Genomic DNA, 17,117 nt, shown 5'->3' with positions numbered 1-17,117 from the left:
GCCTGAGACAGGTTAAGAGTTTGCAGAACAAAGAAGAGGCTGGGCTAGTCCACCCCCTGGAGCAGGATCCTGGGGCTGCAAAAAGGCTGTGAACTAGTTAGATGAAACCCACAGAGGACTGTTACAAAGATCTCACAATTATTGGCACTGCTTACATGAAGCAATCACCAAGAAAAAGGTTTCTTTTCCTTTGTTTTACTTTTTCCTGTCTTTCAATTTGTCTGTTGGCTTTCCTATGATCTACCAGCAGAGCAGCAACCCACATTTACGAACACTTCTGTTTTTCTTTTATTTGGTTGGGTCTGTATGTTACCCCAAAACAAAAAGTAGTAAATCCCTTGGAAGAGACAGAAACACCAAAAAAAATGGTCAGAGCTGGCAGGATTTCTAGGACAGTGATGACTCGGGCATGTGCCCTGCAAACCAAATGAGCGTTTGCCCACAAACGGGACAGGTTTTACACCCGTTCAGGAGGGCCAGCGTGCTTCAGAGGCACAGGCTGATGAGCGTGGGAAGCCAGGGGAGTCTGGTTTAGGAATCAGCTCTGATTATTTCAGACTGTAGGGTTAACTCTGTCAATCAAGACTGCTCCTTCTCTGGCTGTTGCTCTCCAGTGGCTTCCCAGTTGCTGTGGGACTGGTTAGGTTAGTTCTGCTCCAAGTCATCCCAAACGGGCTCATGAGGGGCACTCATGGTCAGAACAGCTCAAGAAAACATAGCAGCACCAGGACCCTACCAGAAACATGTCCAGATGTACGACTGGCGGAAGCAGCACCACATTCGAGGAGATGGACCCTGCTGTCACTCTGCTGAGCTGCAGAGCAAGGACAGTGGCTCCAACAGCACAGTGTCACCACCTACCAAGTACACCCACCCATTCCTGTCTGTTCTCAAAACACTCACACACACACACAACACTGGTGTTTCATGTCACATAATGCCCAGAAAGTGATTATCCTTAAAAAATTACTATTAAAATTACCAAGTAACCTATACTACATATACTGATTCTATTTCTGAAATAATTTGTCTAATTTTTACAAATTAAAAAAAAAAAAGAAGCAAGGGTCACATGATGTTCTTTTAAGGAGAAGATATATTTTCTATAACCACACTGGAAGAATAACACAAATATCTGGCTCAGTTAAATCACAATCCAGTACTGACTTTCAACACCACAAATAAGGAGAAATTTTCATACGTATGTAGTGTAAATTCATTATTTTAACTCAGACAGAAATATACCTCCCTAAGGATCAATTCAAAACTGGACTCAGCCGCCAGCAGATTTAACACCAGCCCCTCCCCGCGCCCAGTCAAGCTTGCAACTTGTACTTGACATCAGGGAAGAAGGCCACATTAGCCCCATGTACTCTCTGCAGGTGAGGATGGGCAGAGAGCAAGGGCCAGATCCCTCAGAGTCAGCTTGGGCAGCAGGACAGAAGGACAAGGTGCAGAGTTTCCGCTGGATATCTGCCCTGTGAGTCTAAGGTTCTGGGCTGCCGTCACCTTCCACAGCAGATTCTGATGCTCCACTTGTATGTAAAACACTGTACATCAACCTAGTACACCTTTCTTGGAATAAACAAAATACAAGCCCACAGGAGGGAGGAAGCAGTTTGGCTCATGGAAATCAGTGTGCCCAGATCTGCAGTGTCCAGGAACTGGGAGAAGAGGCCAGCTCATTCTTCCTAAGGGCACTTGGAAAAGTGGATAGCAATTCGCAGAGGCCAGGTGACTATGAAATCTATACAAAGCAAATGCGCTTATGGCCTGCAAGAGTTGAAAAGCGGGGAAAGGAAGTGAAGGTTCCCATTAACCTATTCAGTCTGTTTTTTTCCAGAGGGGACTCTGGAATTTATTTTCAATGCTCCATGCTTGAATTGAAATGACTCTCAACACTGTGCTTAAAATATTTAAAAATATAGCACTGAGAAACAGTGGCTCTATGCTATCTCTGAACACAATTAAGTAAATCAAATTTTTGTAATGCAACAGCAAAGCCTGCATCTCAGATACAAATGTTACCTTGAGGTTCAACCATTAACAGAGTTAACATCATTTAAAATCCTTTAGCATGGACTACTCCGAGTTTTCAAATTGGGGGTGGGAATCTGTCACTAATTTTGACAGGGCAACTTATAAGTCTTTTGTAATAAGTAATAACTAATTATTCCAATGAGTGTAGACTTTCCAAGTGAAATGCGAAGTATTTTGAACTCCTGCCAGACTAATCAAGATGATTTCCAAAATGCCAAAACAGGAACTTCCTACAATAAATAACCTATCACATTTACATCTCAAATTAGAAAGTTTGGAAGAAAACGTGGAGTTTCAGTGCCAAAATAGAGATTACTACAGTCTGCCCATCCCTCATCCCCCACTAACCACCCCCATTTGCTTTCATTAGCCTCTCATAGAACACTGTTCCAGGTGCAAAGGCTCAATTCACAAGGAATGCAGGGAACATAAAAATGGCTATAGGCTTGGCTGCCGGTAATCCGTGTGGCTGCTCACCATTGGAAGTGGTGCTGGAGGCCACGGCTTTCTCGCTGACATCTGTTCGAGTGGAGCATTTCACTATGGAATTCTCAACTTTTTTCTTCTCAGTAGTCGTGGAGCTGTGGGACTGGGCCTCCATGCTGCCTTCTCATTACTTCAACTCTGCTACCAGGAACGCCTGAATAAAACAACAGCGCCATCAACTTCAAATAAGAGTGGGAAAAAATCTCACTCAAAAGCCCACTTCATCTGTCACCTGAGGAAGTGTCTAGAGCCTTTAGCAAATTTGAAATCTGGAAGACCCTTCTCCACAGGTTCTCTTGCAAAAATGCCTCTAAGTTCCATTGGCAAACCAGTCAAATACTCTCCACACATGCCAATGGAAGAGCAAGGGACATGTCCATAAATTGAGACTTTCCCCAAAGTGAAATTCCTACTGGGCATTTGTTAATAAGTGGTTTAAATATCTCAATTTTCAGCTGTTTATAGTATGAGACCCAAGTCAAGTTACTCTAGTAAATTTGCTTCTACAAATGCCTCTTCAGGCGGCCAACTTTATAGGAAGGGGCATTATGACAACTTTTCAAAGAAGGGAAGGTTTTAATTATTAATTAAATGTTTTAAAGAGCATCTGAAAAATTTTCAAATCCAAGCTCTACTCAAATTTTGGATGAGAGGATAATTCTGAGCAAGACGCCAGGGATTTCTCCTTCCTTCACTAAAATATCTGAACTGCAATACACCTCTTGATCCGAATTCATTCAGGTGAACCATACTCCTTAAGCTTTCTTAACACATGTGAACATTTCAATTCACTGGAGTTACAGTTTTAAAACAAACAAAGGTAAGAGGACAACACACTCTGGACATCCCACAGGAAAAGTCAAAAGATTGCTGACAGCAAAGACTGGAACCACTTAAGAAATATTAAAACTCCACTACAGGCAAGTTCAGTTAGTCTTGCATTCATGTGATAATTGCCCTAACTCATCATTCATCAATTTCTACTCTATTTCATTCATGTTCTTTTTTTTTTTTTTGGCAGTCCTGATCTACACCTACAAAAAATGCAGGAAAAGATGAAAAGCACCCTCGCTAGCATGTTTGCTTCAAGCTGTCTAGACTGCAACTCATGGTGAGCATTTCTTCAGCCAAGTCATCTGCTTATTTTCTGCATTTAGCAGACACCACCGTTTTCCATCAGGACAATTAGTGAAGTAAAATATGCAACTGCTTCACTGATTAAGGGAATTATAGAGTTAAAATATCAGATGAAATATTTCTAGTCCAGTTTAACCCAGATTTGCAATGGACCTGCAAATTCTTTCTTTATTGTACAAGGAGTTCACCTTGATCCAAAATTTAAGTAACTAGAAAAACTTAACACCCAGAGGCTGCATGGCACTGCAGCGCCAGCTCTTCCACTAACTGCCATTTCTTTTCCTTGATTATCCACTGTCATTCACTGTAAAACACACAAGTTATTTAAGACCAGCTTTTCCAAGAAGAAAAAAAGAAAAAAGCAGCACCAAGTCAAATTTACATATCAATGTGAGATCCACTACAAATTCAGAAACATCCCTCAAAGAGCCCTGACAAAAGGACCATAGTGAAGGGGGCTGCAAGACTTCCTTCTGCAAAGCTGCCACCGCACCCAATAGCAGAGGCTCTGACCTGGTGATCTGTCATGGCGCCCCCTGCAGTTATCCAGAGCAGTTTTCTCATCTGTCACAGGACAGAATCACCCAGAGGGACTTGGAGGAAGGCGATACACTGCTCTTTGAGAATATGTTAAAAGTTATAGATTCGTTCCCCAGAAAAATACCCCTAAACACACAAATACCCTTAAACATACACAAGTGTGTATTTGATTTCCAAGGGCTCACAGGCCTTCCAAGCTCTTTTGCAAATCCACCTAATGAACCCTTGAAGGAGAAATTTGCAACAGTCCCTTCCAGCTCTAACAATCTCAGAACCATTCTCTAATTTTTTTAATGCTCCCCCAAAACTTATTTCAATTATCATCTTTAAAATATGCCACGAGCACAGTTTAACCCCACCCACAGCACGGTTTCTCAGTGTGGGACATGAGAGACCTGATTCATCCTTGCTACAATGCTTACAAAACATTCAGATTCCAGGTCCAATCCCTAGTATCTTGGAGGCGGTACCCACGGACCTTTTTTTTAACCAGTACTGGTGATCATGTGGCTCACTAGAGCTAGAGGACAACTCTTCTGCATGTTTCTGTTCACCTTTGGGTACCCAATGCATTGAAGTCTTTGTTGACTGCATGAATGAATGAATGAACTGCACCTGGAGTACTGAAGCCCCAGGAGCCTGTCCCAGCACCCGTCACAATGATGAACTCTCCATCCCAAGTCTGCTGAAAATCCATCTTCCCCTCCAGACCCTAAGCTCCATGAGGACAAGACCCACGACTATCTTCCCAGCACCTCATACTATGAAAATGTTGACTAAGCACATAAAAAATCCGGTGATGACCCCGTAACCAGCATGATTCTGCAGTGTCTTGAATCCTAATCACCACTGGTTTAGCTACACATCTTTCCCTTTATAACCAGTGCTTCTTTGAAAACTAAAAACTTTAACAGGAATACTTAATCGAAACACTCCATTCTTAACCACTTTGGATAAATAGCATTGACTATAACTCTTTCACACAAAACACACATTCAGCTTTACTGGTCAAATTTTGGATGCAGTTACTAAATTAAAACTGTACATGGATATAAGTCAATGGGCCAGAAAAAACAAAAAGCACACAACCATGAAGAGATGGGCTCCCTGGTAAGAAGTAAGTCTCTTCCTTAGTAGAGGGAGCTAATTAACGGGAGTGAGGAGACAAGTCACCAAAGTTCCTTGACAAACTTGGGTTTTATGGAGTTGTTGGTTTTCCCCCCAAGCAAAGGATTTCATTTTAACAAAGCAATAAACCTTCCAAATACTCATCACCAGAGAGAGAGGTTCATGTGAGAAGAGGTAAAGCCCCAGGCACTGACTGAAATCGCACTAATTAATGGTTTTAGAGAATACTAATTCCTACCCCCCTTGTTTGAAACAGATTTTTAAAAAATAGGCCCCTGGTCACTCAAGAATCTACCCCCTTTTTCTATTTTGACAACTCATTTTTGGATCTCATTAGTTAGTAACTAATTATTTAAAAGTGTGGTTTATGCTTGGAATAGGGCTTTAAAAATGGCAACTTGCCAAGGCAGACATCTGCTTCCTGTATATCCCTATAAATTATATCAGCGTATTTTACTGATAAAAACACAACTTTGTCCCTGTCCGTTACAAAGGAAAAAGTTTTAACCTTCTCGAGCTCACACCTCATCAAAACTATGCATGAAGAGCCAGTGATAAGGCACATCTACTGCTGGCTGGGGCAGCGGTCTTTCCATAGAGTATGAAGCCGAGTTTGGAAACTCAGTCCTCACTTGGTACCTGAAAGAAAGGTACAGAAGTGACCAGTCCTGATGGACTCCTAAGACATACATAACTAGGGCAGGAGCCCAGGACTACTTTCAAAACCTGGAATTTCTTAAAAGAATGGAGTCTAATTTATTTAGAACATAACTATCAAGGAAAACTTTTCAGTCCTGCTTCACTTCAAAAGGTTTTCTCTGGGGAAGCCAGGCCCATGCTTTTTAGATTTGAATGAAATGAGACCTCTTCCCCCACCATGCGTCCTTTTCTCACAGTTATCTCCACGCTGTTCTTCAATCCCTTTCACCACTGCAACATTGCATGCAAGATCTGCTGACATGCCCCTTGTCTTTTTAATGCTCATGGAAAACAAAAAAACAAAAACTGCAGCTCATGGTCGAGCCCCAGCAGCTTGAGTCCAAAAAAAGAAAATTGCAACCAAGAAAAACTGATAGTGCACGCCTGCTAACTGCTAACGCTTGGAGTTTCACAGGTAAATAGAGGGATAAAAATTCCTCTCTGAAAGCAAGCAGGCATGGCTTTTTCTCATTCAACTGTCCCTGAACCTTTTGTAATTTCCCTGAGGCCTGAACCCAGGGCACAATTACTTCCAGACTCTACTTAAAACCTAATCCCTTTCCTACTAGCAACCTACCTGCAGGTGGGTCTTTTCTTTCAAAATTATAAATCTGGACCTCCTTCCACCTTCTACAGAAACTTCCTGGAGCCACGGGCCAGGTGACGCTGTCCTGCACCGCCTCCACCTGAGAGCCAGCTAAAGAAAAACTGCAACACCTACCAAAGTACCAAACTCCAGGATTCTCCCAGGGAAGCTACGTTTTAAACAGCACTTTCATACAGAACGCCTCACATGGAACACTCTTTAAAGGCGCCACTTAGAGACAGTGAAAAACTTTTTTGATTAAGAAAAAGAAACAGAAAGTTTGATGTTGGCAAAGCCGCATCCCTGCGTGTCATCCAGCTGGGCACCCAGGCTCCCGCCTCTTCGCACCTTGCGGCGTCCCCGCGACCCGGCCTCGTCGGGCCTGGACGTCCCGGGCCCCGCCGGCGCCCCCGAGCCTGCAGCGCCCCGCGTCCCGGCCGCGCCCTGCCTGCCCGGGCCGCGCTAACGCCGGCGCGCGCTCGGCAGCCGGGGCCGGGAGCGCGGCGTACGTTCGCAGCCGCATCCCCTGGGGCCGCGGAACCGCCGGGCGCGGGAGGAACCACCGGAACCCCGCAGAGCCTCGGCAGGCACCTAGCCGCTCCTGGCTTCTCACCCCAGGCGCCCCACTCTTCGGGCTACATGCACCGGCGTTAGCAAACTGTCTGCAGCTGCCTGACTCAGCAGCGATGGGTAGCAGCCCTGCCCTCATTCACACAGCTGTTTTACCAGGTGAATCCAGGGAGGGACCACTCTCCGGGCACTCTGCAAGCGACACCCAGGGCGTCTCTCTGTAACGAAACGTGGGACACTGGACGTCTTCGCGAAAGCGTGGGTGTGTGCTTCACTCACAAAACTTCTAACTCCCCGTCCATTAACCTGGCCCCCAAATGTTGTTTCTTCACCAGCTACCCTAAATAGATTCAGATGTTGTGAATGGCTTCATCTCATTGTCTCTCAGGGAGGGAGGCCCTCAGTGGAGTTCCAAAGTTCAGCCTTAACCATGAGCTTTATGTGGTAAGGAGCATGAAAAATCACAATTCTGGGAACATGTGCACAAATCAGCCTTTTCCTTTGCAGTGAAACCTGGGATCCGCATGCCTGAAGGATTCCTTTTATGGCTTTAACACTTAAAATTTTTATAAGAAAGCACTAGTGCTAAAATCAACATTTCAAGTGTTTGAACAGTATACCAGAACTTTCTAATCTGAAGTGAAATGAAACAGTAGTTATAAACCGATAATGCATCCTTTGTGAATAGTAGACTAATTAATTTATTTCCCCAATTCAGTTAGTTTATGTTAAGTTGCCTCAAATTGGGCAACAATTCTTTTTTTCTAAATGCATTTATAGGTTTAAAACAACTAAGTTAAAAGCCTGATTCATGGTAATCTGATCAGTTTCTGATAGGTTGAAATAGTTTGTGCCAATGAGAAATCGGAGAGAAGGCATTCCATGAGGCAGAGCAGCATTTTAACAGCCCTATGACTAGGCCTTAAGTGAAAAATAATTTTGTGCAGCTCAGGGAACTATTGCCCAAGTGGAATAACGCTTTCCCCCTGAGAAATTACATTTACTTACACCTGCCTGTATATTTATAAACTGAATGATGTTCCTAATGTGTTCATGTTTTAAAAATCTAGAAGGAACCAGACTATAAGGATTTCTGAAGGGCCACCCTTGTATCACTGAAGAGTGATATTTCTCTCACTTTAGTACCAGCAGATTAGCTGCTACTGCAAAATGCTGCTCTTGGAGCAACTGTTTAGGTGAAATTCCTATTACATTGTTACACCTTCCAATAGCATTAAAACTCAGTTTCTAATGAAAATGAATCCTTTAGGAAGAGAAAAAAAATCAAGGAGCACAAACTAATGCTGATTTTAACTTTTCATCAATTTTGGAAGTGAGGAAGTCTGAGATGCATTGAGCAAGATTTAGGGAACTTAAAACATTTCAATGCATTTCATATAACCTTGCATTATTTGAAAACCTCTTCTAGGTTTGTAACGTGGTTGACATTTCCTTGTGCTCCAAATAGCTTTCTGAACTTAAAATCAATTAGATACGCATAACCTGTGACACAACCAGCAGTCCCCAAGATTTCTAAGGCTTCCTCTTCCCTGTCTGCACTGCTTTCCTTTTCTGCAAGAAAAGCAGCTCGGTTTCATAAGTTCTTAATGAAATCTTTGTGAATTCTTCACTATAGTATTTTTAAATGTACAATTATTTTACCTTTACATGTGATTTTCTTTTCCCATAATTGGGAAAGCCTAAAGCCTTAACTGCAAAGAAGAAAGCTACTGTCTATTCAAGTTGCTATCAGTGGTCTTTGGTAGCCTTAGAGGTTTCCCCAAATCTGCTGGCTTGTGTTTTCTATCTTTCCTACATTTCTGAGACTTCTAATCTTAGATAAGCAGTGTTCATGATCAACATCCCAACATGGAATTACTCTAAAGGGAAATAATTGCCTGGCTGTGGATTAAGTGAATTTTGTTTGAGTATATTAACTACATCTAAACTTCTAAGAGAAGACCCATATATTTAACTTCAACCACTGAAAAGCTTTCTTGACATGAAGTAATCGTTGGTATTACAGTTAAAATCACAAGTGACATTTTGTGTGCCAGTCTTAACTTTTCTGTCATGTGTATTTAAAAGACCATCAGCTACTCTGACTTTTTCTGCTGCCAGTAGTACCTCAAATGAGAAACATTTGAGGTGAATAGAAGGCTACTGTTTCTGAGTTTTGCAAACTAGCTACCACCATCAGTCCACGTACTTCAGTTACGCTTTGCAGAAGCACCTTGAGTAGCAGGTGCCATTAACAAAGGAGCAACAACATGGAGCAAGCTGGCTCTCCCACTTGCTCTGGGTTTGCTGGAGACCAACAGTCCTCAGACAGAAAACAAGGTCTGTAAGACAGTTTTCAGTCTATGGATCACATAAGCTCATGAAAACTATATTTCTCTTAAGCCCACAAATACCACAAAAACATAGGGACTGATCAAATGTGTCCCTTGTCTCGATTCACTGAAGTTTAGAAGAATCAAAGTTTTCACACATTTTCAGAAGATTAAAAAAAAAAAAAACTAAATTAAACATTATTCTCATAGAACTTACATAACTTTTGGTTCCCAGAGTCATTTGTGTCTTTGCAATCAAGCTTAAGGGGGTGGTACATTTTATATGAATAGTACATTTTTTATGTAGAATACATTTTCTATGAATAGTAATTTACTTATAAACCATCACAAATATTAGACTAGTACCTGCTGGGTATTCAAATCAGTTACAGATATCCCAAAGGTATTTAACATATTTTTTGTGTTATCATGCTCTATCCTCCCAATTTTTAAATGTGTGACTCTTGAATCTTAATTGCACCTTAGAAAGCAAATTTTTCAAAATTTAAGGATTTTTAAATTCATTCACAGATAGACTTCTTCAGCTGTCTTATTGTTCACTCCTACCCTCCCACCCACCCCCATTCCTCCCGCAACCCTCAACCATGTAAAAAACTGCCAGTACAACTTCTACCAAACTCCACACTCTCCCAATGAAAGCCTTAGGTGTGGAATTTCATGTGAACATCCACAGTTCAAAGAGCAGATGTTGTTCTGAAGTGGCATGGCCTGATCCACACTTCCGGCCACTCCATTCAGTTCTCCATTAATCTGAGGTCATTAAGGCTTCGTTCTTAAGCTGCTGGTTGAGGTTCCTCTACATGCAGATAACTAACCCTCTTGAATTATACTGAATTATTCTTTTCTAAAAAATCACAAAATGAAATCAATAATATGGTTTAATGTTCTCTCCATTACTGCGAGCTGAGAGTTCTCTTTCATCTAAATTGTGAATTTTCCATTTCCTTTTGTAAAAAATCAATAGTTTCTAATGGAAAGCACTCTGGAACATTGTTAGGTGTTTCACACAATCTTCAAAAAAAAAAAAGTCAAAGTAGCTAAAGCTAAAAATGTCCACGTGAAAATTAGCAAATAAAATGTCACACTGCCTTCTGAAGGTATTCCAACAGAGATTTAAATAAAAATACATTTGTCTCCCCTTAGTTAATTCGGTGACATAAAAATTACTTAAATGTACAATCAAATGCTTATGCTTAAAACATACTCCTGTGTATGCACATACACACACACACACACACCCCTCCCCACCCCCACCCCCACCAAAAAGTCAAGAAAAGCCCCACTAGCTGTTTCAGGCCAGCAATCAATCCAGTTTACTGCAGGTACAATTTATATGTACAGGGCATACGGCAACAAAACCACAGTATGATGCCAACAGGGCCCTTAAGAAAGTTTTCTCCTAAATCTCTGGAAAGGAGCTTTAAAAGAAAGCAAGGATTACAGTCAGCTAGAAGGTAGGGAGGGGACTTACCTCAGACCCAGCCAAGCGGAAATCAGAGCAGTAATTCTACAAGTCGACAGAGTACACTTTCAAAGCTATAATGGTGTGAAGAAGTGCTGGGCAGCATGGCCTGAAGGCAGCACTAATACACTGATGACTAATGGCTGGGCCAGGGCAGACAATGAATTTGGGGCTTGAAAACTAACAGAAACCATGCAGTACTTTGACAAATGGGCTTTCACAATTTCATTCATTGAATAACCTTTAAGCACAAAATTGGCTTGAGTTCTCTTGGGAATTATAAGACATGTTGTCGGACGATGATGTAAGTATTTTTTTAAATTATGACTCTTTTGCAAAATGTAAAAGCACCATATACGGGGACGCAACTATAGATACTACCGATGCAGATGTGGGGCTCAACACAATATTGCCTTTCAGGAAAGAGCTGAAATGTTCCAATGCTACCTTATTAGCTATGTAATGGCTTGTTCATTCAGTTTCTTTAGAGAGCCATAGATTTTCTGGGATATTTTGTCAGGTTGAAATGTGCACATACAGAACAAAAAACACTTTCACATTAAAAAAAAAAAAAAGTGGTCATGAGTAACTCAGAAGTGTAACAGTCAAATATAGTGCATTTAGAATTACGAGTGGAAGAAGTCTAATTTTAAGGTGCTAGGCAAAGGGTGTCTTAAAACAATTGAGATACCATGTAAAGTTTGCAATCAGATACCCTCACCAACACATTTACCATCCCAATTTCTTTACACCAGCTCCCCTCCCACATCCCTACATAACTAGCCCTTCAATTTAAAAATAATAATTTTGGCAATTTTTAAAGAGAGAATGAAATACCTAGTGTCTCTAAATTAACAAATACCACTTACTCCAGACAGCACTGCCTTTAGCACCTCCTAAAAACTTAAGAAAAAGATCTTAAAACAGGAAGCTTAGTGAGCTCATAAAACTGTTGTTGGAGCCAGGAACACATAGCATATTTAATCTGCAAACTGTGGGAGTCTACAGTGATTTCAGCAAGATCTGAGGCATGCCCTCAAGGTTTGCTGGGATCTGGGATTAGGGGGTTGATAAGAACCTCTGCTGCCCATGGACATGTTTTTCTTCTGCAGTTAAACACAAATGCATAGAGACGTTTGACTGCTGCTTGGCGTTACTGCTCAAGTTATATAAAAGCTTTGCAGCTCCTTTTGCTGTCAATATATCAAAGTTTTAAAAAAATCATCAAAGTGTGAAATTTCATTTAAAGTCTTTGCCAGTCTACAGCTCTATTTCACAGGCCCATCACATAAAAGTAAAGATGAAAAATACACAGAAAGTACTTGAAAAGTTTGCAGCAGTAGCCCTACCCTGTTATTGTTTATTCTGTCCCCCTTTATTTGCTTTGAAACTAGAACAAATCAATTTTCATCTAGAAAAATGACAACATTAAGTGAAGGGCAGCATCTTCTACTAGCCTTTAATGAAAAGACAACCTGGACTCATTATTTGAGTGTAATCTTTTGCTTAAGAAATTAAATATACACGCACACATTTCCTCTATAGTCATTTCAGCATTTTAATTGCCCCTTATGATATAAAGTGGCAGAAAATTTCTTGAATCTTCCAAAACAAGTCAGACCACTATAGAATATGAATGCCAGGAAAAATAAAACCTCCTTCAAAGAATTCTTCAGCCGGGGATTTACAACAATTGCATAAAGGAGAAATGTCTGACTTTTAAGATAATCTACTATAGTCTAAAAGCATTAACATTCCATTACTAAGGTATTCTTAAGGATTTCATGACTCATTGATTCACTTTTCCTTCAAGACTGGTTTTTCTTAGTACATTACTGTCTCCATATAAGTGAGTGCATGGAACAATGATCATTAAATTGTTTCCTTTCATCAACTCCCAAACCTTATCCTCACAAAAAAGGGGAGAAGAGGAGAAGAGCAGGAGGTTACCTTACACAGAAGGAAAGACCTCTCAACGACTAAGCAGAGAAGTCTGGAACCCTTAGAGCAGGGCAGGTAATTAAGAAATCCGGCCAAGAAACAAAGGAAAGTTCAACTTTTAAGCTTGGGCACCAAACATAAATTAATGACTCTTTCATTAAATAAGTAATGAAATAACTCAACGGAGCCATTTTTCATCAGTACTGAATTTTCTCATTTCATCAGTAGTCTTTTGCAAATTAGACATACAATAAAAATGTGTTTATATCAGGGTTCAATCAAGGAATACAAACATGTTAAAGATACTGGCAATTGTTAGGTATCCGAGTTAGACCTACTAGCCTTTTAAAGTCCTCCTGCATGTGTGAAGTTTCACTAGACTCTTCTCACATTGGACTCATTCAGGAATCTTAAACCTGGCTTCCCTAGGCTGACTTTAAGAATTATATACCCTGAAAAGATCTCCCCTGAGGCAGGGAGTGTCTAATTAAATAGCTTTTAGTATAAAATAAACTCTACTCTCTAGAAGTATGCTATTACAACTAATTTAAATGTTATTTCATGTTTATTTTAGGTCTGACTGGCCAGTGTGTGTGCACCAGGTTGTTACAACCAATAATACCTAACATAAACAAATTCTTTAGATACTTCGCACAGCTTACATTGTTAAAACCCAATCACCACTGCTTCAATATATCCCCCCAACTGAAAAACTACTCTGCTTTAGAAAAATAAAGAGATTTTGAGGTTGTTCCATTACTTTAAAACCCAGCATTTTCCTCCTTCAAAATAATCTTGACACATGTAATTAAGAAACTGTCAGACTATTATTAATTTTTAATTTAAAACCTAAATGAAATAATTACAGGAATCAATCAATAAGGCACCTATTCAAATTACAGAGCAATTACATAAATACTCAAAATTAATACTTTAGGCCAATTCCTGAAGATTTCTGTCTATAATAAGCTAAGACATCAAACAATGCAAAAAGTGTAACATAGACTGAAATGAGATCATTTCATCTGGCCATGGCAGAGCTGCCCCCTCCCCCTCCACTGGCCATGACCGACGCACTCAAGCTGGAACTCTTTTTAAAAGTTAATTTATTTCCACTAGAAGCTTTATTTCAGGGATCTAAAAAATGGCCTCATCCAAATTTTGTACAAAATCACAATTAGAGGGAAAAGCCTAATGATTGTGAATTCCCAGCAAAGTTCTCTGGGAAGACTAACTGGAGGGAAAGAGAAGTAAAGGAAAAGGGAGAGCAGAATGTGTTTTTGAGAACTAATAATACTAGTCCAACGAATGGCACTGCCATGTCTTTGCACAGCAGCCGGCCCTCCAATACCTCTGACTAAAGGCCTCTTTTACTTGGAGATGCGGACAGTCCATCATTTCAAACTGAAATGGCAGCTGGAAAATGTGGAACAGCTGGCAAAGAGCTGGGAGAAAATGTTTTACATAAATATATGTACATATAAACTGGCAGAGGTCCACCAGCAGTGTACCCAAGGCCAGAATCTATTCGGCACTGCACACCAGGGAGATGGGAGTTGGGGGCAGGAGTAACAGCCAGGAGGATGCCTTCTTAATCCTCCTTCTACATCGGGTCAGCAAGTGAAGCCTGGGTGCAGCCCCTCTCGGGATGGCATCGCCTGAAGGAGGTGCAATCCGGGACAGGAGCACAAAGTTCAGGGAAGGATAAAAGGCCGGGTGTGCAGGGAAGCTTTGGCATCTGGCAATCTGCTTGAAAGTCGCTTCACAAGCTCTCCAAGTTTGGGGTAAATATTTACTCCTTCTCCACCTCCTCCCGCCTATTTTCCCTCTGCAACTCAAGAAAGTAACTGTCCCCTGCAGAGTGATTCATACCCGGCTCTGCTCGGTGAAAATGAGGCCTCTTAAATGCTTATTGCAGGGGCCACTGTTACCCACACCCCCGCGCTCGCTCCCTGCAGCGTCTAACGTTTTTCTTTCTTTTGTTTTGTTTTCTTTCTTTCTTTCCTTTTTGTGTGCTTGTGTGTGCGCGCGCTGTCCCTGGAAAGGAAAGAAATAAGACTCCCAAATCGTATACAGATGGTACAACTTTCACTTTTCCTCTACAGCACGGAGCCGCGTCTCTGCCTGGGCCCACCGCACCCCCGTCCTCCGAGGGCAGCGCAGGCCGGGGGCAGCCCCGGCGGCAGCGCCCTGCGCGGACCCCCGCGCACGGAGCCCAAGGGCGACGCCGCAGCGCCCAGGGAGGCGCCAGGGCTCTGGGGTGCAACGTGCTTCCTGGAAGCCCTTTGGGTGAGGAGCGGGGACGAGGGGTGCCTCCGCCGCTGCTGCAAACTTCGTCTCCCTACAGGATGTGAAATCCTCCGGTCGGTCTCCGGGTAGCCGAGGGGCGGACACTTGGAAAGGGCGCTCCGAGGAGGGAGCGAGGGAACGACTTGCTCCGACGCCTCACGGGCTGCTCTCTAAATCTGCGCGCCTCCTGACAGCCATTTTCATCTCCCGTCGCCCCGTTGGGGACCCCCTCTCGCCCGGGGGCGCGGGCGCAGCCGCAGGAGCTGGCTGCCCGGTGCGGGGCGGGCGAAACAAAGAACTTCGGGCGGGACGTACCTGCGGCAGCGGCGGCTGTCAAGTCCCCGAACTTCCCATAGACCCGCGTTCGGGCGCGGACCGGCGACGCGGCTACGGCGAGCGGCCGGGCAGGGCGCGGGGTGCGCCCGCCGCGGGCATGGTGCGGCGCCGGCGGCCTCGGGGCGAGCGGGGAGGGCGAGTCGGGGCGGCGAGGGGGCGCGAGGACCAGTGTGCGAGCGCGCCGGGGCCGGTGGCGCAGCCCTGCCCGTCCCCTCCCGCTCGTGCAGCTCCGGCATCGGTTTCAGGGATCGTGTAATCCGATCCCTTCTGACTCACAGGCCCTGAGTGACAGTTCTGATTTGGCTCACCCGCGGGAGGGAGGGGAAAGAGAAAGCCAGCAAGCCCCCACCGGAGTCCCCTCCTGGCGTCCAACCCACTTTCTGGAAGAAGGTCCCATCCCGGCCGGGCAGCCCGCGCGCGCTGGAGGCGCCCCCTGCCCGGACCCCGCGCGGCGCGCGCTACTCACCGGGAGGAAAAGTTGTCCCTCGGCTCTCGCTTCCCTCCCTCGCGCTCCCTCTTTCCCTCCTCGCCTCCTCTTCCTCCACCTCCTCCCCGCGCTCCTCCTCCTCCAAGTTTTAGCACAAGTCGCCGGACTCTCCCCGCTCCCCCGCGCTCGCTCTGCCCCCGCCCCCGCCCCCGCCCCGTCCCTTCTCTTTCTGCCACTCTCAGGCGCGGAGGGACGCGTTGAGCAGCAGGACGCCTGCCGCCGCAGGGGGCGAAGTTGGGAAAACTTGGGAGTGCAGCTCGCCTTACTTTTGCTTTCTCGCTCTTTCCAGGCCGCGCCGAGGGCCAGGGCTTCCCCTGCCGCCGAGTCCGTGCGCCAGGAGCGGGTCCCAGCAGCGGTGCGTGCGACGGCGCGCAGCGGGCCGGGGTCGAGGGCTAGGGGGACCCGGGCGCCCGGAGCCACGCGCGCGCTCCCTCCGCCCCCGCCGCCCCTCCCGGGTCCTCGCACAGACACATTCAAGCCTGCTCCTCCTCTTCCCCCTCCTTGACCCCGCGCCCGCTCGGCGCGCCGAGGCCCCACCCACCCGGTGAGGGGAAGGGGGCCCGGGCGTGATGTCACCGCCGCCCTCCCTGCCCGCGCTCGCGGCAGCGCTGGGACGCCCCCCAGTCCCCCAGCCCCGCGCCCCGCTCGTCCGGGCTGCGTCCTGCCTGCTCGCGTCGCCTCTCGCCTGCCTTTACTCTTGTTCCCAGTTTGGGTTCCCCTTTCTTCTTTTAAGGCCTCTCTGAGCACATCCCCCTGCCCCCCGCCCCCCGTGTTCTTTTACATTTCCCCTGGCCATTCCTGAAACGCGCTCTCTCGCCAGAGGATGCTTTGGAAAGTTGAGGGTTTTCCTCTTCACCGGACTCATCTGCCCTTGGGGCCAAATATGGAAAGTGGGAACTCCCCCTACACAGCCTGCTGTCCCCATGGGCCACTTTATAAAAGACACAAAAACAAAGCCCCGGGCTTGAAGCCTGAACTCCAGCGTGTTGCTTTTCCGTGAGCTGCAAAGTATCTCTGTCCCTGATTTATTTCCAGCGGCCCATACTAGTAAAAATTATTTTC

The 17,117-nt window shown here is 44.5% G+C and overlaps 1 protein-coding gene across 2 annotated transcripts in view; it reads right to left on the bottom strand.

The window, feature by feature from the left end:
* The window catches only part of GLI3 (GLI family zinc finger 3), a 280,224-nt gene extending 264,200 nt beyond the window's left edge, over positions 1-16,024 (bottom strand). For both annotated transcript variants that reach the window (XM_036918904.2, XM_036918905.2), the window contains exons 1-2: positions 15,548-16,024; positions 2,518-2,680 (exon numbers count right to left, since the gene is read on the bottom strand). In XM_036918904.2, coding sequence (XP_036774799.2) covers positions 2,518-2,641 — 124 coding nt within the window. In that variant the 5' untranslated portion in view covers positions 2,642-2,680; positions 15,548-16,024. The remainder of the gene's footprint in view (positions 1-2,517; positions 2,681-15,547) is intronic.
* Positions 16,025-17,117: the final 1,093 nt, after the last annotated feature.

Source organism: Manis pentadactyla, chromosome 7 (assembly GCF_030020395.1).
Source record: "Manis pentadactyla isolate mManPen7 chromosome 7, mManPen7.hap1, whole genome shotgun sequence".
In the NCBI taxonomy this organism is placed as follows: domain Eukaryota; kingdom Metazoa; phylum Chordata; class Mammalia; order Pholidota; family Manidae; genus Manis; species Manis pentadactyla.
Note: the sequence above shows the minus strand (reverse complement) of the source record. Positions and strands in the feature narration are given on the sequence as shown.